Source organism: Macrobrachium nipponense, chromosome 2 (genome assembly GCF_015104395.2).
Source record: "Macrobrachium nipponense isolate FS-2020 chromosome 2, ASM1510439v2, whole genome shotgun sequence".
NCBI classification, from domain to species: Eukaryota; Metazoa; Arthropoda; class Malacostraca; order Decapoda; family Palaemonidae; genus Macrobrachium; species Macrobrachium nipponense.
The window spans coordinates 103,156,700-103,179,201 of NC_087201.1; the positions used below are offsets into that span (position 1 = coordinate 103,156,700).

At 38.5% G+C, this 22,502-nt stretch overlaps 1 protein-coding gene across 3 annotated transcripts in view; it reads right to left on the reverse strand.

Annotated features, from left to right (window-relative positions):
* Positions 1 to 514: 514 nt before the first annotated feature.
* Positions 515 to 22,502, reverse strand: part of LOC135220868 (aminopeptidase N-like) — a 72,584-nt gene continuing 50,596 nt past the window's right edge. For all 3 annotated transcript variants that reach the window (XM_064258455.1, XM_064258456.1, XM_064258457.1), the window contains 17 exons: positions 21,757 to 22,008; positions 20,664 to 21,080; positions 19,890 to 20,098; positions 18,963 to 19,118; positions 18,071 to 18,201; positions 16,304 to 16,481; positions 15,719 to 15,902; positions 15,251 to 15,407; positions 13,492 to 13,573; positions 11,822 to 12,005; positions 9,028 to 9,361; positions 7,446 to 7,588; positions 6,175 to 6,362; positions 5,335 to 5,505; positions 2,592 to 2,735; positions 2,144 to 2,216; positions 515 to 1,737 (listed from right to left, as the gene is read on the reverse strand). In XM_064258455.1, the coding sequence (XP_064114525.1) occupies positions 1,567 to 1,737; positions 2,144 to 2,216; positions 2,592 to 2,735; positions 5,335 to 5,505; positions 6,175 to 6,362; positions 7,446 to 7,588; positions 9,028 to 9,361; positions 11,822 to 12,005; positions 13,492 to 13,573; positions 15,251 to 15,407; positions 15,719 to 15,902; positions 16,304 to 16,481; positions 18,071 to 18,201; positions 18,963 to 19,118; positions 19,890 to 20,098; positions 20,664 to 21,080; positions 21,757 to 22,008 (3,174 nt within the window). In that variant the 3' untranslated portion in view covers positions 515 to 1,566. The remainder of the gene's footprint in view (positions 1,738 to 2,143; positions 2,217 to 2,591; positions 2,736 to 5,334; positions 5,506 to 6,174; positions 6,363 to 7,445; positions 7,589 to 9,027; positions 9,362 to 11,821; positions 12,006 to 13,491; positions 13,574 to 15,250; positions 15,408 to 15,718; positions 15,903 to 16,303; positions 16,482 to 18,070; positions 18,202 to 18,962; positions 19,119 to 19,889; positions 20,099 to 20,663; positions 21,081 to 21,756; positions 22,009 to 22,502) is intronic.

Below are 22,502 nucleotides of genomic sequence, written 5' to 3' on the forward strand. Positions count from 1 at the left end.
AGACGACTTGGGGACCCAGGAGATGGCCATGGAGTCGGAGGCCTTGGAGTCAGTTATGGCGCTATACACATCCGCGACTGGCACTTCTCTCGTCCTTCCACATTCTTGGGAATCCCTACTGTAATATATATATATATATATATATATATTATATATATATATATATATATATATATATATATATATATGTAGTATATTTACTTTTCGTTCAATATCTCCATATTGATACTAAAGCTCGTATTCGATACGGAAGTTGAGTTCTTCTCATCAAATAACCTGATTGTTTTTTTGTCTTGAGTACTGTTGATTTCATTGCTGGTAACATGTTTGCTGTTACTTTGACTTCACAGTGAACCCCCTGAGATATTCCAAGAATTTCTTCCGATGGAAATAATTCTACAGAATTTGCGGCATTGTATTACAGGTTGGAACATTGTTTTTAGTGCATCTAGTGTCGTGCGCATCGTTCGCAAAGAAGATTGAGGTGAGAATTGAGGAATTTAAAACCAACATATAACATTATTACATTTATTATTTGCAGTCCACAGGACTCGTAATTCTATAAAAGTTAAGTACATTGTTTTATGCTCTGTTTTTTCTACGTAACTGAAAAACATTTTATATAATGTTAGCAAGAAAAAAATTAAATTAAAACTTTAAAAGACGAGATCTACCGATAATTAGTATGTTTCCATAAAGAAAGGTTCCCGGTAATTTGTCTACGTACGTTACAAGTTTCGAGAGACGTAAGCGCTGCTGGTCATCATGATATTTATTGACTGTGGTGACCATGAGTAGGAAATTCATTCATAAAAATGCAATCCTTCTATGGTCAATCACTCAAATCAGCTTCTTTTAGTAGGCGCTTTTCATAAACACACTAAAATATGCCCGACTTAAGAGGTGATGGCAGTTAAAAAACGTGAAAATTCAAAACTTGTATTTACAACTACTTGGGGCTTCTGGGTAAAATCTACAGATTGTCTTTTAACTGTGCAACCAACCGGGCGGTATGCTGGTATTAGCTTCTATTAGCTTCTAGTACTGACGCGCTGCAGCGACTGGATTTCTTTCGTATGAGCAGGAAATAATATGAACAAAAACATATCTTGTGTATGAAATGACAGCGACGAGGATATAATCAAAGTACGATAGTGGCTATAGGTACCTACGTTACATTGTTTCGAATGGACAGAATACGTTAGTAAGGTGGCATTCCTGTGAATAATTTCGCTTGTCATATAACTGATATTTTGTGCAAAAGAAAGTCGTCAAACCAAAATGAAAATCATGACACATGGGAACTGTGTGGCGAAGGCGGTAAGTAGGAAGATGGACTCGCTTGATTTCCCTGAAGTGAATGTCGGTACTTGATAAAGCCAGGTTGAAGAACCACCAGTCGATAATCAGTCGTAGATATCATATTATCATCGACGTTCCCGAAAGGAAACCAGCGATCACAACAAAATGTGTCTGAATTCTTGACTCCCTTATCACTGACATCAATAATGAAAACAGCAAAAACAACATTCATTTTCATATTTTAACACTAAATGTCTATATCGCCTAAATATTGCTCACTTTCGAGCTGTACCCTTGACTCTCGAGCCAGTCTACAATGTTTTGGTAGTTGGAGTCCATCCAGGCAATGTCGTTGGTGATTCTCTCGATAGCGTTCTCCATCGTCCTGGAAGCAGCCCCGAGGTCACGTTTATGTTCCTCTTGGAATAACTGCACCTGGAAAGGATGACGGAGGAGGCGGGTGAGTTGGGATTTAGGTTATCTCCATCTCTCGAAGAAAAGTTAAAGTAACAAACCATTTCTGCCTCCAAGTCGTTCGTTAATATTCATTTCGCCTAGAGGACAAAGGCTCGTTACTTGGATGTCAAAATTTGTTTCGTGTTGGAGTCGGAGGACCAGGCAACCAAGTGCCCCTAACTAGCCCAGTCGTGAAGATAAAAAGAAAAAAGTAGAGGGAGTTCGATTTCAGATGTGATGGAGAGTCCAGTATCTTTCTAAAGGGATGCATGCCTCAGTATGTTAACTGAGATTGAGAAAAAAAGCACAGATATTGCAATTCACATAAACAGATACTGTGTCAATTTTCCACTGTAACTTTTTTTATAATATAACATAAACCTACCTCTTTCAATTGTTGCCTTGTGTTGAATCCAGCCGTAACTGACTTGAGGATTCGTCTGTTTGCCTTGCCATAGCTAAAAGAATAAGTGAAGAAGTGAGTAAAAATAGACCATTAATTAGAACAAGTAGCATATAGATACTGAGTGGGAGGTAAAATAATAATTTTAAAGTTTTTTTTTTTATGTCATGGGCATAAGATTGCACAATTAGTACATTAAAGATGTTTTTTTTTCTGACGTGGGTTATGAAGGCGTATCTGTGTGGTCTAAATCTCTTATAACTCGGGGAACGTAAATGTGCATTTTATTCATCTTTAACTTTGAGTGTGTCATTATTTGACTTAAGATATATACATATATGATGTATATGTGTCTATTAACAATTTAAACCTCATTCAGTGTTATTACTACAGACATATCTATACGAAAACTTAATTACTGTAAACTTACTGCTTGTATATCTTTCCCCAGTTGTCTCTGAGGAAGGTCCAAGCCAACGGACGTCCTACTGGGTTCTTGGCGACTGCTGAAAAGACTACTTCAGAATCCTGCAACTTGATTCCTCTGTCTGTCGGGAAGGCCATTTCTAGGTACCTGGTGAAGGACGCTACGAGGTAATTGGAATGAATTTTCTGATAATTTCATGCCAGTTCTTGTGATGACTCATTTCAGGTTTCTCTCTCTCTCTCTCTCTTAATTTTTCGTAAATTAATGCACATTGTGCAAATATTTTTCTGATTTTTCAACAAATCTGTAAGGGCGAGGCTGCTAAGCCCATGCCCTTTGCCTTGGCCTCAGCGGACGCTGGTTTCCATTTATAGCTAGGTGGCTGGAGGTCTAGACCTACCAAACGTGAGCCTAGTGCTGCACCGCTCAGGCACAACCACACATGGTTGCTTTTAACCTTCCAAATGTGGTCGTTGGTGTTGCCACATCCTGAAGGCCTATAGCCGGATAGATTGGTCCCTGCCCTCCAGGCATCAGTCCCAAAACACATACGTTCGTAACCTGGTCTGGGCAGATATTGTTTATTATTTATTATCTATAATTCCCTTTGGGTGAAACCTGTTCCCATGGTGGGGTGAATTCGGTATTGAATTGAAGGGTATGTGGCTTAATATTTGTGTGTAGAAAAATATACTATGTATATGTGACGAAGCTATTAGTTTATAAGTGTATATATATATATATATATATATATATATATATATATATATATATATATATATATATATATATATATATATATAATCATACTGTTTAAACTGATCCGATACAGTTTTGAATATGCTCTTTCCTTGATATTCTGAAGTCCCATGAAACCGTTACTAGTGATACTGTGTGCACGGTCTAGGTATATATACCTAGACCGTGACTGTGTGTATGGGCGATGACACAAGTCAACCGCCAAAGACGTTAGTAGTTGACGTGGCTTGGGTAGTTCAAAAGAGTGCCACACATCTCTGTATCCCTTCCTGATTGGCCCTTGTGTTTATGGAACCAGAATAACCAATCAGCTTCTTGCATAACGATGCCATGTGAAGGAGGCATTTGATACAGGCTGCAGATGAGTCAAATCAGTTCGTTAGCGGGTAGTCCCGTCGGCCACCACAAAGACGTGTATCGTCATGTAGTGTCAATAACAGTCCAACCTGCCGTGTGGTTGTGCACTAGTATAGTTAACGAAATAATAGCAAGTAAAGGCCACCTGTGTAGCTAAGAAGAATACACCCGTGTTTGATGTTTCTTTGATTATTATTTTGCTTTTTAAATGTCCTACATCGCTTGCAGGTAAACTTATCTCTCACCTGTTTTCCCCTCATATCCCGAACCCACAAATGACTAAAATCAGGTCATGTATATATATATATATATATATAACACATATTGTTCAAGATTTTAAGTTAGAACCAAGGAAAAGTAAAGTCTTTTACCCAAGTGTAATGCATCTATGTCTTATACAAGTTGCCCCCTCCACTTTGGAGGAATCCATTCTCTTTTCTTTTGAAAAAGATATCTCTTCTCCCATGGGTTGTTGGAATTACCCCCACAGAGACTGGAGGTGTGGTTTACCAGGAGGAAACTTCAAAAGGCATTGAACCCAGCAGCCCAGCCTCAGAAGAACACCAGACCTTAGCCAGGTCAGAGCCTAGCTCCTTACCAGACGCCGATCTTTTGCTTATTAAAACAGCATCAATCGCGTGTTCTAAGGCTTTTCAACTTTTAATCGTTATTCTAAACATTTTTTTTCATCTCCGGTCACCTTTATTTTACAAAAATAAAATGTAGCAGTCATAGGAAAAAAGGTTTTATATTTTACAGAGTTTCAAAGGGTGTTTTATTTCCTTGCATAGGAAACTTTGGTATGTGGCTGTGTGCAAAGATAGCGATGACACATAGCAGGAAGTAAAGCAGTCAAAGAAAAACTAGGTCCACAGAATTCGGCGAAATCTACGAACTAGGGTCGAAGCTGGAAGAAAAATTTGTTGACAAATGACATCATAGAGGAGAATTCAAAATCCTTGAGGCTAGGGGAAGATATGTTTAATGTTCCAGTAAGTTCAAAATTCACGTTGGGAAGAAAATGAAAATGTCTGTTACTTTTGTATTGAGAGATCTTCAACAGGCCAGGAGAAATATAAATAGAAGGCTATGTATGTGAATGGAAGGTTTTGAGGAAGGCTGTAGTTAAGCTATTTTATACATAGGGAAGCTAATCATAAGACCTCAGATTCTGAACAAAGTGAACAGAGGAATTAAGAGGGAAATTGGTGATGCCAAGGTTACCATCGGGATATCCCACTCAAACAGCGGTCACATCCCCAAGTTCATAGTACTATTTATTAGGCACAGGGTACTCGGGATCTTGCTCGTGCGAGTGCTCCCCATTTTTCGCAACAGATGGGGCAAAATATGTTGGAAAGCAGTGTGGTTTAATCAGCTGTCAAATGTGTGAAGAATATGCAAGACAATGCATTATTAGTAATTATAAATGTAGAATGTTGAGACGGAGTTGCTGCTAGGACAGCTTACCACCCGGAAAACATGGTTAGTCATCATAGCTAGCGAATGGAGCAGATACAAATTGTTTGCCATAAGAGATAAACCGTATGACGTGCTCTCTCTCTCTCTCTCTCTCTCTCTCTCTCTCTCTCTCTCTTTCATTTTCTGTAAATGATAAAAAATAGCCCACCTTGAAAGAAGCCAGATTTTCTTTGTGCATCCCATCGCTTTGAGGAGCACGAGCGTCTCCGAGGCAACTGTTGTTTCTAGGAACATGTTCCAGGCGAATTCCCATTCCTTATCACCGCCAGCTTCAATGGCTCTGCAGTACACTGTTTCCTTGATGTTTGGGGATATGGTGCTGGAAAGTAGGCAGATAAATTAATAAACAAGAAATAATTAAAGATTATGGTAAACATCTTGTATGTGGATGTTCTTCAGATCGTGCGGATGAGGTTCCTATGTTTGTTCGTTGGACATGCTTCTTATAGACTTATTTAGCCGTCTTTCAGAAAGCATTTCAATGCAATTTCAAACCAGGTAGCAGTTGGGAGAAGTTTAGGTCTAAAAATAGCGTCCACGTTTTTCCACCAAATTGGAGGATCTCATTGTTGCTCTTAATATCACTGGCGTAAATCAGCCGTCAAGAAACCACCTTAATTAGTTGAGCGAAGAAAGCTGTTTAAGAACAGTTATCTGTGTCATTGAAAAGCAAATTGTGTATTTTTCATAGAGGGTAAACAACTTTTACGGAAGGGGGAAATCCCTTATATAGTTTAAAGTTTGAACAATAACCAATCGATATGGCTTTTAGCGATCACCATTTTTTTTTTCATTTAAACCGTTACTCGGATGTCATGGAAAGTGTTTGTAGATACGAGAAGTCGCGCTATTTTCATGTTGTTATATGGGGTGTTTCTAATTATATAAGCTGTCCAACCTACTCTTAAAGGAATCATAATTATTTGTTGTTTAATAATAAACAAGAGCAGAGGGTTACAAACAAAGAATTCATGATTGGCTGCTTTACTTGGTTTGAGGGTCTTCCATCCACTGCCGGTAGAGAGCAGCGGAATTGTCGAGACAGTCCTGGTGGCCCAACCTGCAGGCCCATGACAGGGCTGTCTTCCTCTTGAACTGGGTCAGCAGGCTGTCGGAGGCGTTGTGTTCAAATCCGACTGATTCGTACAACGGGACGATCATGTCCTTGATGTAGCTCTGCCAAAATAGATGAAAATACTCTTTAAAAAAAAAACACGAGAAGGATTTTCAATATAACTGGAAACATTCTTCATACATTGACAATATTTTAGAAAGATATGGAAAATTTTGTTCATTAGTGGTGGAAATATTGAAACAAATTAGAAATCTCCAGAAACATTCCAGTTTATGCTCTATAGAGTGAGATGAAGAGAACTTATGACGTTGAAACTTGTACCCAATATTCTAGAAGCAAATTTAGCCATTTGAACTGTGGTGTCTTCGTAAGACTCAGGCAATATGATAGAAATAGCACGAATTATTGTCAAACGGAATCGAAGAACTTCTCGGCAGATGGTGGTATTTTAAAAGATTAGTAACGGCAAAAACAATGGTTTCATCGTTTGAAAATCTGCTGACTTGCAAATTGGCATTGAAAATGTTGGCCGTCTGTTGGAAAATGGGTTCGACACTGTTTTAGTGTCGTCACTGACAAGACTTCCTTAGGTTAGCTTTGCAGTTTTGTAGGCTAATATTGCTTAGAACAAGTCTGATAATGGCTGTCGGACTTTCAGTACACAGAAGGCTGTTGTAGCAACAAACACTAAGAAAATTACAAATTTTAAATATGGAGATGATAAATCCAGATATATATATATATATATATATATAATAGAATATATATATATCTATATATATTATACAATACTACATATATATATAATATATATATATATAATATATATTATATATATATATATATATATATATATATGGAACTGAAGACTGACAGTGAGGCAAGTGGCCAATCTAAATTCTCTCTCATTTTGTTATTTTTCTTTCTGATGTTTTATTTGTCTTGCTGTTTTCCCTGATTCCTATAATTTCCCGTCTGTGGAGTTTATCACTTTCTCCAACTTCGTTTTGGTTTTGCAGCAGGCTTTGTTCAAAGAAACATCTCGCGATTTATCTGTTGTTACACTGAGGTATGGAAACTTTCAGCAAGACGGTTGGAACTTATTCATTCATTCTTGTTTACTCAGTACATATTTTAGACTCGAAGGTCAAAAAGATATGCTGTTCATACTGCCCAGTTATTACCTGTAGTGCTCCGTACCCGCCAGTGCGCTCGAAGAGTTCCACCAGACTCTCCAGTTTGTTGACAGCAGATTTCCACGGTACGTATTCTGTCTCGTTCCCCAAGTAGGTGTAAATGTCCAGGGCGATTTCGTAGCTCAGATGACCTGCCAAAGAGCATGATGTCATTAAACACTGTCTTTACACAACAGAATGATTTCATAAGAACATGAGTCAGTAAATAACGTAACTGGATCAACAGGTAGCAAGGAAAAGTTATCAGTGAAGTGACAGAAAGGCACCAGCGCAGAATGGCTGAAAGTTTCCCAGTGCTTGGCTTCACAGCCTAAATTTCATAAATCCAAGTCACATCAAATCAACAAAAGGCCACTCGCTGAAATAATAGCACTGCCACCACAAGTTGAACTGTTCTGATGCCAGATTAGCAGAATATTCAAAATGTTCAATAATTATCTAATTTTCCTTTGCAATATCACGGCTACTTCTGGCTGGCATCTTCGGTAAGTTCCTAACAAGTACAAATTTAATGAAAAGCTTTTAATACCGAAATCTCATACTTGCTCCCGCCCCCCTTTTTACATAATGATTTTCCTTTTAGTCCTTTTCAAAATTTTACTACTTTTCCCACTTGTTTTTAATAACAACATTGTCTTAGATTAGACTATATCTGTTGCATTTTGTGAACGTTCTTTCTCCATAGCCAAATCATTTGTGAAAATGAAATGTTTTTGTATTAAACGGAAGTGTTACATTGAAGGTTTTCACGTACATTCTATAATAATTCAAATCCCAAACGTCAGTATTTTCCTGTTTCGAGGTAAAGTGGATTTTACGTCAAATAAATTATTTAGAATAACTGTTGGTGTAGGGTTAATTAGTATAAAAAAGATAAGGCTTTCAATTAGCTTTGCTGTGCCAACAGTGATTCCTGTAAGAGAAGCAAATAGAAGTAAAATTTATCAGAGGGCATTACTTGGGTCAGATCAAATGAGATTCAGTTTGATGAAGCTGGTGCGAGATCATCTGGGACTAGCAGACTCACGTTCCTAGAGAACGTCCTGGGAGTTTGCTCCGCCCTCTTTTCCTGTCGTCAGATTCAATACGAATTCCGTCAAAATTATTTGCAAATCAGGTCCCACAGAAAGAACCTTTCTGAGGTCATTTGTTTTGTTCTAAGTACGTGTAGGTAGTGGGTTGGAAGCGCTTTTAATAGAACGTCGTCCTATTGCGAAATTTCATAGAAGTCGCGCGACTTTGACTGTCGCTACCATGAAATGAAAACGCTTTGGTTTCACTTGTGGAAGAGTGGTAAAAGTTGAAGGAACGACAGTAATGACCTTGTCTATCAATTTGGTAAATGAGTATTCTCTCATTTTAGGATTATTTTTTTTAACTTTCTCTCTTTTAGGAAGAGGGAGTATAGCTATAGCCTCCCATTTGTTGTTTACTAGGTATTTTGTTTTTCTTAATTTTATGATTTTTTTAGATCTAGAAGAGATAATTGTATGAAATTGCCTGTCCCATCGGCCCTCGCAGAAATAGTGCAGACGTAGCTGCTCAGATGGGAAGCATTGGGAGGAGTTACCTGCTCGGGCGAGATCCATGGCGTCGTCGATGATCTGAGCTCGATTGATGGTGTGGATGACCTCGTGGTCCGCCTTCAGCTGCTCGATGATGAGGTTCCAGTTGTCGTCGTCGTAGTTGACCCTGTAGAAGCCGGTCTCCTGGACGTTGAAGATCACCCACTCGTCACCCGAGGGAAGCGAAGATACGGTGATCTCGGACTCGGAGTCCTTCATCCACACCAAGGGGCTCGTCACCGTGAAGTTAGGGTTACCCTGCGAGGCGTAATTCAACGGCACCCACCAGCTGTACTTGCTGTCGTCCCGGGAGTCCTTCTTGTTGAGGAGGTATCGCTCCTGCAATCACCCGAAACCCTTAATAGCTCCCTGTCCTAATTTGATTTCATTCAGAATAACATCCTTGCACAATTTCTGTACTAGTTTGCATTTTTTCACTATGTAAATGCACTGAATATATAATATATATTATATATATACATATGTGTATATATATACGTATATATATTATATATATACATATGTATGTATATATATACGTATTTTTATATAGTATATATACATGTATACATATATTATATATACGTATATATATACAAATAGTATATCTATTTCTATACATACATGTATTATATATATATATATTATATTATATATATATACATACATACATACATACTACTACATACATACATACATACATACATATATAGATATTATATATATATAGTATATATATATATATATATATATTATATATAAGTATATATTAAGATATAAGGCAAAATCCATGAAAGAAAATGCGACGATCGAGTAATGGCAGCGAGGCCTTTGGACTCGCGTCCTTTACTAAGCCATTATACAACTTACTTCCACTTGTAATTGTAACCTTAGCTCTGGCTTGTATTATTTGAACCCCTGTATAAGTAAAATGTTTAAGAATAACCTTAAAAATAAATTCACTGACTTATTACAAATGAGTTACTTTATAGATATTTTCTTTGTATCAGTATGTTTAATATATTCTTTAGTGAAAATCCGGAAACTTAGACTCTTCTTTCCTCACACCCCTCCCCTTATGTGTTTTCTTCTTCTTACCCTCTTTTTTTATTATTTATTTTTTTTTATTACTGTCATCCCTATCACTTCCAGACGCCTCACTCACACTGTCCTTACTCTTACTGGACAACTCCTTCCCCTTCTTCGGGATTTTCTCCTGAGCACCTTTTGCCTCAGCGTGCCCACTTCCCTGCCCAACACCGGGCTCAGTCTCAGCCACTTCAGCCAGTTTCTTCGCCATCGCACACATTTTCGTATCAATTGCCTCCATTCTTGCAAGTAATCTACTTTCCCTATCCTGGGTTGCGACCAACTGTTCCTGCATATTAATCACCTGGGACATCAGCCTCTTTATTTTCTGGTTCAAACCTTGCTCCCTTTCACCAACTCAACACCTTCCGAACATGCTCCCTCCGCCATAGTCTCCAATTTTGTACCCCAATTCTTACTTTACTATCATAGGGCCCCACGTTGGATTTTGCCTTTTTTATATATTCATCACGTTCCAAATTTTCGTAATGCAGTTAAACATATACATACATGCATACATACACACACACATTAATATTACATGAACACTATATATATATATATATTATATATATATATATATATTTATATATTATTATATATAAAGGTATAAGCCACGAGGGAAAATAAACAACGGAGTTTCCGCGAGATCTTTCGATGTTCAAACGCCCTTTACTTAGCTGTAAAGGACGTTTGAACGTCGAAAGATCTGGCGGAAAACTCCGTTGTTTATTTTCCCTCGTGGATTATACCTTTATTTATGGATTTATCACGTTCCTAACTTTCGTGATTCAGTTATACATATGTATATATATTATATATATATATATATATATATATATATATATATATATATATATATATATATATATATATGCGTGTATATATCTCATTGATGGAAAAATTGTATACTTGACTTCCTCGGAAGCTCATAAATATTTTAACAATGTTTTTTTTCTTTTTTGCTACGCCAGAAAGGGTAATGAAGAGGTGGATAAAGAAGCCGAAAAAGCAGTAAAAAAGGAGTCTATCAAAAAAATACAAATACCTTACAATGACATTAAAACAGCAATAAATGAATACTATCAATCAAAATGGGAAAAAGAATGACTAGAATTAAATAATAAATTAAAGCATATTAAATCATCTGTAATATCTTGGAATAGACAACAATGTCAAAGAAGGGAAGATGTCATATTAACAAGATTAAGAATAGGACATACATACTTAACACAAAAATCCTTGATGGCGAGGAAAGACAGCCCCCTTACTGTGACCATTGTCGTACTCTGGTCACAGTCTGTCATCTGCTAACTGAATGCCATAAATTCGAAAGAAAACGAAGATCCAACAACATAATATACTATACCACTCGAAGAACTATTGGGAGAAAATGCTCCACTTCAAAATATAGTAAATTATCTCAGAGAAATAAACCTGCTTAATTTGATATAACACGTCTTATAATTTCATAAAGTCATACAGTAAGCGCTGAATGGCCTTTGCTGCCCAAGTCCTTGGTGTTACACCTAAACTTTATAAAACCAATCAACCAACCAGTCGGATAATTTTGCTGATTTTCCTTCCGGCTTTAGAGTCCTCCATTAAATTACTGTCAGTATTTCCGTGAAAATATGACACCAACGCCCGTTCTTTCCATGTTTACCATATAACGTTCTTGAACATGCGTAACGTTTAACGTTCTTTTACCTGCGTCACAGTCGCTGTGGTTCCGTCGGGAGATCTGGTGACATTGATGACTGGGTAACCCATCTGCAGCGTCCACGTGTCCATGATCGTTTTCACCGTCAGGTCGGTCGGCAGAGTGCCGTCCTCATGTGCTGCCATCGTCAGGTACTTCCACAGGTCGTCTTGCTCTGCGTTGTTGTACTTGCTGGAAGAGAACGTCAAATATGATAAAATCAGATATATATATATATATATATATATATATAAATATATATAGTATGATATATATATATATATATATTATATATATATATTGTGTGTATGTGTATAGATAATTCTTTTGTGCTTTCTTCATCTAAAATGCAGAATTTTTTTTTCTTTTTACGGGAAAAAAAGAGCAAAAATAATTACACGAATTTCGAGAGCTCTCTTCTAATTTAAACTTAGTCAAGAAGGTGTAATGTTACATTAATAGTATAATTTTCATTGAAAATACAACTGAAGAAGTGAATTTGAATGCAACCTTCACAGTAGCCATATCGAGATAATTCAGTTTCATTCGGGGCTGATCCGCCGAGTTTTTAGAGAAAAGCATCGACGTCACACACTAAATAGAGCGCCTCAGTGGCGTGATCGGTATGGTCTTGGCCTGCCGAGTTCGATTCTCTGGCATTTTTACTGAGGGGTTAGAGATATGTATTTCTGGTGATGGAAGTTCTCTCTCGACGTGGTTCGCAAGTCACGTAAAGCCGTTGGTCCCGTTGCTGAATAACCACTGGTTCCATGCGACGTAAAACCACCATACAAACAAACACACAAAATAGCTGTCGGTGGGTGGTGGTCTGGTCTGCAAACCATTTCCCAGAAATATTTCTCCATCATGCGAGGGAGGGAAGGCATTTTGTGAACAACTTCTCAGCTGAATCTCTAGCCGGATCCGCTTTCCTTGAATGAGCCCCTTCCATTTGTTTTTTGTCATGAGTGACTCATTTCATAATTGCTTCTGGCAGATGTTGTAGTCTTCGAATGCGTAACTGGAAGTCAGCTATGCTGACTGCCAGAGTTATTTTGTGAATATTCAAGATAAATATGTTGAAGTCATGGCCTGGTTGGTAGAAAACCAGAAGATGCTGACACCCAAAAGTCGGGTATCTCCTGGACAGACGATCCAAAGCACACCCTGTGGGGAGGTAGTGCCGACGATGCACCTCACGTTGTGCACAGTAGGCATTACTTAGAGTTCTTTCCAGAGTCTCTTCAGCCTCTACCTGCGACCCCTTTCATTCCTTTATCGTACCTCCGTTCATATTCTCTTTCTTCCATCATACTTTCCACACACTCCTAACAGTTGTTTCGGAGTGCAACTGCGAAGTTTTCCTCCTGTTACACCTTTCAACCTGTTTACCTTAATTTTCCTTTCAGCGGTATGGCTCTTCAGTTGGTTAAGTCTGCTTTCAAGTTACTGGGCTTTTTGGCTCCTTGTACAAGACTAGGAATAAAATCTTTTGCCAAGGCCCTGTGTTATATTGGCCTTTAGCGGTTTATCATCGTTTATGGGATATTATCACCTCTCATTCTCTGTCGACTGCTTACACCTATATATTTTATCTTTAGCCACAAAATGACAAAAGCATTTTTTGTACTTAAACTAAAAGTTTAACATGACTTAATGAATGGGCCTAGATACTCACAATTCTTCCAGGTAATTAGTGAGACCCTTCCGCAGTGATGCTTCGGTGAGGAAGTGGATCATCATTCTTATGATTGAAGAACCTGCAGGCGAGAGAAGAACAGTATTCTCGCGTTATTTTTAAGCAAAGGTTCTCATTAATAGTTACACGCTCATTTATATTTGTATAAGGATGGCAATTAAGGAGTTATAGAATAAAAGCACAGGGTGTTGATGGGTTCTTTAGTGGGATGGACCTGACCGCTGTTTGCAAGGTCTGTCCGGAGAAGAAAAAGGTCCTTAAGGAGTTGGTAAATGGGATCATTGTTCCATTTCATAAAGGAACAGATGATGAAATGAATGTTAGGATTATAGGGGCATGATGCTACTTAGATACTCGGTAAGTTTCTAAATTTTGAGAAAATTAGGTAGTTGACAAAAGGATTAACAGGGCGAGAATAGTGAGGGCTTAGAGAAGGAGGGTATGCGGATGAAGCGGTTGTTTGGAAAGATATGTGAGAGGTATAGAAGCAAAGGGAAAAGGCTGTTTGTAGTATACTATATGGACGTAGAAAAGGTTTTTGATAGAAATGATTGAGGCATTAAGAAAGGTGTTCAAGACAGGTGTCAAAAAAGAAACTTGGAGCGTCCATGAAACTAAGGTGGGAATGTATGAAGAGATTGTTCAGGACTTATGGAAAGAGAACCCTTCTGGAGTCACCCTTTCTTTGAGGAAAAATTTATATGCTATGTTATGTATATATATAATGTATATATATTCATACACACGCACACATTAGAGAAGGGGGCAGCAGGATGTGTTAGTCATCCAGTTCTGGACAGGCTTCATGGGATGACCCACAAGAAGTGACCAGCCATAGTAGTTAAGTCAGTGCCTGGGTCCAGACACAGTAAGATTTGACAAAATGGGGACCTCGGTCGTTCTTGCTTGCTCTGGAATCGAACACAAGACCTCTTGTTGGTAAGACGGGTTAAAGGACTGTCCTAACCCGTGTATTTTGTACAAGTCGAATTTAATGCTTCGGTTTTTAGGGTATATTAATTTCTCCATGGTCTACATGATCTTTTTAAACATCAATTAATTAATTTGTTTATTCTTTGTAGAGTTACATAATTCTTCCTAACTTTAAAATACTTTGTATCAGATGGGTGATAAGAATATTGCTGTATCCTGTAGTTTTGTAAAAAGATTTGTGAATGTGTTTTTTATACAAAAGCTATTTGTCAAGTGCCAGTATGAGGGAAAAGAGAAAAAAAGTCAGATGCAAACAGCTGGGTATGAAGAGTGTCTTAGTTCAAGAAACTGTGAGCAGTTGTGAATGACGCCATTGAACATGACTCCTATTCATCGTTTAAGACAGTGAAAACAAGGAGTTGGAGATGAAGTACAAGGGTCTTAAGATGAAACATGGAAAAAAGATTCCAGTTGCCCTAAGAATTCATTGTTAGACAGTTGGACAGCAATTTTGAAGAGAGAAAGCAGGAATAGCTTAAACTTTTTTCAAGGGCAGCCTTGAGGTAGCTGCAAGGTGACTTCTTTCGGTCCTTTAGATGAAGCTTTGCAATCGGATACTTATTTTTTATCTTTAGTTCCAGGATCACATGATCACAGCTTGACCGGTACAAGTAAGTCGAAGGTAGAGCTGTAGAAGACTCATTACATAAGTTTTTATTCTTTACATTAAACTGTGACCTAACCTTTCCATAACTACCCCCTCCTTCTCTCCTACCCAATAGACATGAAAGGTTGGGAATGGTACCTTTGTTGTAGGAGATGCCATCAAAGATTTGACTGATCTCGTCGGGATCTCCCACTTTCAGGCTGATGGGGTGGGAAGATTCCAGACAGTCCAGAGCAAAGACGCTCTGAAGGGTATCGATGACAAACTGTTCCATGACTTTCCAACTTGGCTGGACCTGGAAGATTGAAGGTGGTTTCGCTGTCACTTAGTTTTTCATTTTAGATTATTATTATTATATGGTCTGGGTTTGACTGAATCTCATACCTTGATAAATACTGGAGGTCAGCTAAAATACCATTACATAACGGAGAAGTTTCAGTCTTAATTATCAATCAGTGCTGTAATCACAGTTACTGGCATAAATCATCCCTCGCGGACCTCACTCTTATCGACAGACAACTCGTGACATTTCACCAAGCCACCATATTTTCGGCTGAAGGCTAGCTAGCCTCCTCAGTTGGCCCAGCCTCCACTTGGTATACTCACGTGGTCCATCCCGATGTACTGCACGAAAGAAGCGAATCCTTCGTTGAGCCACAGGTCGTCCCACCACTTCGGGGTAACGATGTTGCCAAACCACTGGTGGGCCAATTCGTGTGCCATCACGAGGGTCACCCATCTCTGGTTCTCTGCGGCTGACGATTCGAGGTCGAATAGCATGGAGGTTTCTCTGCATAAGGATGAAGAGGGGAACAGATTTTAACTTGAGTTCTGGTAAAATGAAAGATTAGGATATATAGGCTTGGTGTGATGCATAGTATTTCTCATTTAACCCTGGAATGTTTGTTTTTCAGCCGCCCTTTCAGAACTTTAGATGGCGATTTCTCTCGAAAATTCTGGCCACATGGATGAGTCGGTTTCTGAACGTTGAGAGAACAGGCACGAGTGATTACCACAAGTCTAGCAAGGCAAGAAAGCAGTGCATGGCAGTTCAAAGAGTAAATATAGCACCTCATGCTAAATAGTTTTAATGATACAGAGTGACATTGATAAGAAAGGCCATATGGAAGGAAGATTGTCACAGTAACGACTAGAAATAGTAACATTTCATGAAGGTAGTCATTATCTCACCTGTAGATGATGAGCCCCCAGTTCTCCATGGCTCCCCCTAAGAAGTTAGGCAGAGCAATCATGTCCTGTTTTGGCAGAGGATAAGGCACTTGGAAATAATCCTCAAAGTATGATAGCAGTTTGGGTCCAATGTCGTTAGCGTATTCCGCCTGGTCGATAACTGATTCACGAGCCCACACTATAAAAACGAATGAGAAAATTATATATATCTGGTATGCATTTTCAAAAGCTTACATGATGTGTCGGTTAATGTTTGCCCGTATAAGTGTTAATAGCCGGTCTGATTTCTATCTTAGTACATTGTTATTAGCATTATATTATGCAGTGTTACGGGGAGGTTGGACAAATTTATATAAAAATGCAATAGTAATATAGAATTTTCAGGTTTTTCTTTGTTCTAGAGAACATCCATATGATTAACAGTAAAAGTAATATGCGCTATAGCTGTAACATAGCCATATTTAATTATATATTTCTGCTTTTTATAATTTTATTATCTTTTCGTTCGTGCCTGCATGTTATCGTAAGCGGCATGTCCACGAATTATAAATATTTTTACTTGTTTGAACTGCTTCCACACACATACATACCTATGTGGATATATCCCAATATATATATATATATATACTATATATATATATTATATAATATATATATATATATGTATATATATAAATATATTATATATATATATATAATATATGATATGTAATGTGATAGTAGTATACCTACATACATTACATATAGTACTTATATATATATTTGTACATACATATGTATACAACTGATGGTGCAATAACATGGGTCACACATAGTTTGTTGCTTATCTTTCATGTCTAGGATAACGAGTGAATGCACAAAAGCAGTAATATTGAACGTAACGATCAAACACTACGGTAAACTAAAGAACAAAATTTGTTGTTGTGTACACGTGATGAAGAAAAATTCTCCGATGAAGAATTACCGTCATTCAGACAATTTAGATCTTTTCCAAATGTGCAAAGTCTACGCCCGCATGTACTTCATCAGTCATAAATTCTCAAAAGCTATTTGGTCCCAATATGTTTCTAAGAGAATTTTGTAAGTATTTTTATTTGCGTGTGTGTGATCCTTCCAATTAACGAAAGTTTGAATGCCATTCTCTGTGTGCATTTCTCTATATGCAACTAAGCATACATATGCATGCCGAAAGAGATATACTATATGTAGAGATAAACACGTAACGGCCCATAGGCAGATGTAAAGGAGGTCGCTTCAGTATACAATTCGGACCAAGGAAAGGATTTATTCAAGGTAGCCAGACCATTGCTCAATCATTTTTCATATCGAAAGCTCCTCATACGATTCATCCTTGATGAAGTCATCTCAAGGTTACCGAGAATCTGTTTTATACGCTATAAATGAAGCTCAGAGAGCAAGTTCTCTTCAAGCAAGATTGACATGCATCTAAATATGCACTGTCACTTATATTCGTCATGCAAATTTGACTAATCTGTGAACACTTCTCGAAGAAATAAGACAAGAACTTATTGTCCCTGGGGACCCGCTTGTCCCCGGTTACGCCCTTGGCAAATATAGAACTTCTCTCGCGTTATGAGGACAATTGTGCAAGATACTACCATAAATGATGGCAAAATGCTTATGCGTAGTTGTCTGACTTGTGTTTTGGAGAGTAAATGCTTTAGACGACAAGGACATGGTTAAAGAGGCGATCCACAGACAGCGGAGCAGGGCCGCAAAAAGCAACGAATGTTTTCATATTCTTACCTCTGAAGGAGGTGCCATTGTCAGTGGTAGAGTTCAGGTACACGAAGTCCGATACCACGAAGGCAACCAGATAGGTAGACATGGGGACGCTGGTGTTAAAACGATCCCAGTACCAACCCTCCTGGTCATCTCTGTAATAAATTGAAAAAATCACTTGTGTGCCTCATAAAGAATAAGAATAATATATGTAATATATATAAACATTAGTGTTTTTAGGGCAAGAAAAAGCAATGTGCTTGTATATCTTTACAGACATTATATAACAGATGAGAACACTTGAAAGCAAGCCAGGAACGAAAAGAATAGAAAATAAAATCCAGTTGAACAGCATGAGAAAAGCATACTGTACGGTGGATGATCAAAAGCTAAAAAGAGTTGTAGAGTTGCTAACACTGCCAACCGGTTTGGTTAATCCTGCAGACATTTAACTTTCAGTTTTAAACTCAAAGACATGTGTCATATGGTTAGTTGTTTAATCTGCACTCTAACTTTTATATCGAAGAAGCCCCCATAGCTTTTCATGCTGTGCACTGTAGGCATTACTTATGGTTCTTTGTAGCTACCCCTTTCATTCCTTTTACTGTACCTCCGTTCATATTCTTGTTCTACCATTTTACTTTCCACCCTCTCCTAACAATCGAAGCATAGTGCATCTTATAGGTTTTCCTCTTGTTTCACCTTTCAAACCTTTTCACTGTCAATTTCTGTTTCGGCGCCGAATGACTTCATAAGTCCCAGCGTTTTGCCCCTGGCCTAAATTTTATATTCCGTTCAATTCTATATTGAAGAAGCAAGTTGATCGGTCATTGAAGTTTCCTGAAAAAATGTGTTTATTTGTCGCTTTGACGACCCTGACGGCTACTTCACCCAGTAATGAATGAGGGTCACTTACAGAGGAAGGGTCTCGGCCAAAGGCATATTGGAGATGGAGGTCATGTTTTCCTCGCGCCCCAGGAACACTTCGAAGGTGGCCTTCATTCCGGGCTCGTCAAAGCAGGGGAAGGCCGCCCTGGCGTGCGTCGGCTGGAACTGCGTTGATGCTATCCATCTGGGAATGGAATATTGACGGGTTTCTAAAGATAGTCATTATGCTGATATTGCCTGGCTTGGAAACGGGAAAATGGAAACATGCCTTGTTCTTTTTCTCTCTTCAGTTAGAATTTATTTGATGTAAGAAACGTAATTATACGGTATCACGAACAAAAGCCCTAGTCTTAATGAGGTTGAACATATAAAAAGTTAAACACATTAATACTGAACATCAGTTATATTTGAGGAATTTACATATTGACAAATTATTTGCTATTTGTACCCTTGCATAGATATGAAGGAATGGAACAAGCATAAAAATACCTTTGATACATCGATTGTAGATTCTATCACCGAAGGGCATTTTTTTCTGGAAGCTTTCGTCTGTTTATTTTTTTATATTTTTATTTTATCTTTTAGCATTCTCCTTGGTCGACATTTTGCTGTATTCTCATATTATGGGTATGTTATTCCAGAGAAGCTCGAACTGCAAGCAGCTGGTTTCATTTTATTCCAATAATAATAATAATAAGAATAGGGTTCACGTTATCCAGGAAACGCGAGTGATCAATGCCAGTTTTGTATTATTCCAAACGCCCAGCGTGACACACGCACACACACATATATATGATTCCAAGTGTTATTAAATCGAGTGATATTTGCGGGTTAATTGTATATATGTGTATAAATGTATGTATGTATGTGTATATATGTATGTATTGTATGTATATCTCAGCACGTAATTGTCAAATAACACACTTCGAAGACGGATCACCTGCATTGTAATTACCTTTCGTTTCCCTCCTCATCTTTGTATGACGACCTGTAGAAGCCCTTCAGTTTGTCGTTGAGGTATCCGAGGAAATTCATGGAAAGGACGTAATACTGGCCCTGTTCGAGCGGCTCTTCTAAATGGGCGATGTAGAATTCTCTCTCGTGGTCATATTCGTGCTTCACAATCTTTAATCCGGAGTGGCCCGGATTATCAGCTGGTTGGAGCTGAGGACAAAAATCATTTGTTAAGGCTCTATTCTATGTTATTCTATTCTGTGCCGTCACAGAAATGTATGAAGTGATGAAAAGGCAAATAAGTGGAACTGTCTCATTTTTCTGAACAGCTAATTCAGTTTAATCCTAGTATCTGTCCGCACAGAAAAGCCTGAAGTGGTTACAGGGGCAGCCAGCCAATTTAGTCTATTCACCGTTCCTTTCCTACTGTAATTCCCTTCTTTATCTCATTGGTTTCAGGTATGGTGTTATCCACTCACACCCAGCCGTGCATCTCTATCTCAGGTTCCACCCTCCCAATGATCAGACAAAGTTGTGTTTGGTAGACCAATCGGGTAGTTTTTCTACGACATGGAAATTTACTGAGAATGTAAAATTCTTGAGGTAAACGAAAGGTATTGTGATCCTTTGCATATTAAAGACGATTTAAAAAAAATGTGTGGCTATATTGTAAAAATTACTCAAAATTGAGAGAGGCGGAATTAGTAGTCTGTTTTGAGCTGTTACATGAGATTAAGCTGCAGCAAAGTAAGCTTTACAGAACACCAAAACCGACCTTCACTGTGTCATTATGAGTCTCGATGTTAAGGATGTGGAGGACGATTTCGGCCGTCGGTTCGAGGACCTCCATCTCGATCTCAACGTACCCGAAGATGCTGAAGTTTCCTCTGACGAAGGGCTGGAGTTTGATCTGGTAATGGACGGGTTTCAAGGATCTGGGTAATCTCACGTTTGGCTTTTTCGTCGGTTGTCGTTCTTCCTCCGGCGTGTCTGGACTGGGCATGATTTCACCCTCCTCCCCATCCTCCCCCTCCAGCACATCCTCCCTCCCCCTCTCTACCACCACCTCCTCCGGCACTTCCTCATTGTCAGGGGCTGCTGATGTGGTCGTGGACGGAGGCGCGGAAGTGCTTGGGCTGCTCGTAGAAGTCGTCGTCTTCGGCCTGTGGGCTGAGGGGGATTCCACTTCACTCTAATAAGAGAAGACACATTAGTTTGTTTCATGTTTCCTCTTTACTGAAGGGTGACTGAACTATCATGGGAAATTACTGTCAACCTAGTCTTGGAGGTTTCAGGTGCCCGGTTAGGGCAGATTTTTACTCATTTATTTTTTTTAAGACATTCGAAGTAATAAAGAAATTCCAGCATTTCCTAATAACAAGTAACATCTCTTAAAATTACTTAAATAATTTAGAACCTGCTGATAAGTTTACGTGAAGGACCCAGAAATTGTTTTGTGTATCTTTAATAATAGTATGTTCACTGATAGAGCAACGGTGTTTTGATGAGTATAGAGAGAGAAGAAATTCAAATTAAAGTAACTCTTAAGTCAACGAAGTCATTCTTTATTATATATTTTTGCAAACTACAAAAAGTAGTTTTCCCTTTTGCTCCTTAAGTAAGAGAAGTCAAGAAAGGATAGATAGAATATGAACTCCATTTTCACTCATGCTTTCTTAGTAACAAGTATAGAAATGAAGGACATAAAATGAGCTCGGTTATATTTCATGACCACCAACAAGATCCACTTGTGTTCGGGAATGCCAACCTTGTTGTGATTTCGTTTCCTTGACTATGGCAGCTCAGTGTCTTCCTTGGTCTTCAATCGGAACAGTCAAGCTGGAAGAAAAATATTGAGCTAAACTTACTGTTACGTCACCAGGACGAGGTGTTTCCTGCTGGTGCTTCTCCTGCACTGACGAAGGATAGGGATCAGGGGCGTAGTAATACACCAGGAGACCCGTCGCCAGCAGGCCGCTGACGAAGAGAAGCAGCAAGAACCATGCCATGCCGCGGCTGATGAAGAAGCCACTCTTTTTCGCAAAGGCCGCGTTCTCCGGCTGGGCCATGTCCATGGCCACTATGTCGCTTGACATTCTCCTCTTCTTCGCGTGGTCCTTCTGCAAATAGGGAGGGAAGTTCTGATTATGTGGAAAATAACCTTTCAGTGCTTTCAGATTCATGGATTGGGTCACAAACGCCTGTCCAGTCCAGTCCAGTGGAGAGGCTGCAAAGAAAATGGGTGGTAATGTTTCAGTACTCATGAGATCTTGCTGACCGTCGTGTTAGTATTTCGTCTCTCTTTTCAGCTGTAATCTTTCATTTGTCACTAACGTGTTGGACGCTATACATTGTGTAAAGTGATTAATGACAGTCATTTTAGGATCGTGAAATTATCCGGTTCATAATTACTTATGTCACGGAAAATCACGTATATTTTTTATTTATTAAAACCAATGTCGTCAAATAACCTGTGATTGTCTCGGTTGGTGAATCCGAGCTCAGAGGCCCACACCAGGAATGTTACTCACAGCAACACTACATACAATATATGTATATGTATGTATGTATATATATATATATATATATATATATATATATATATATATATATA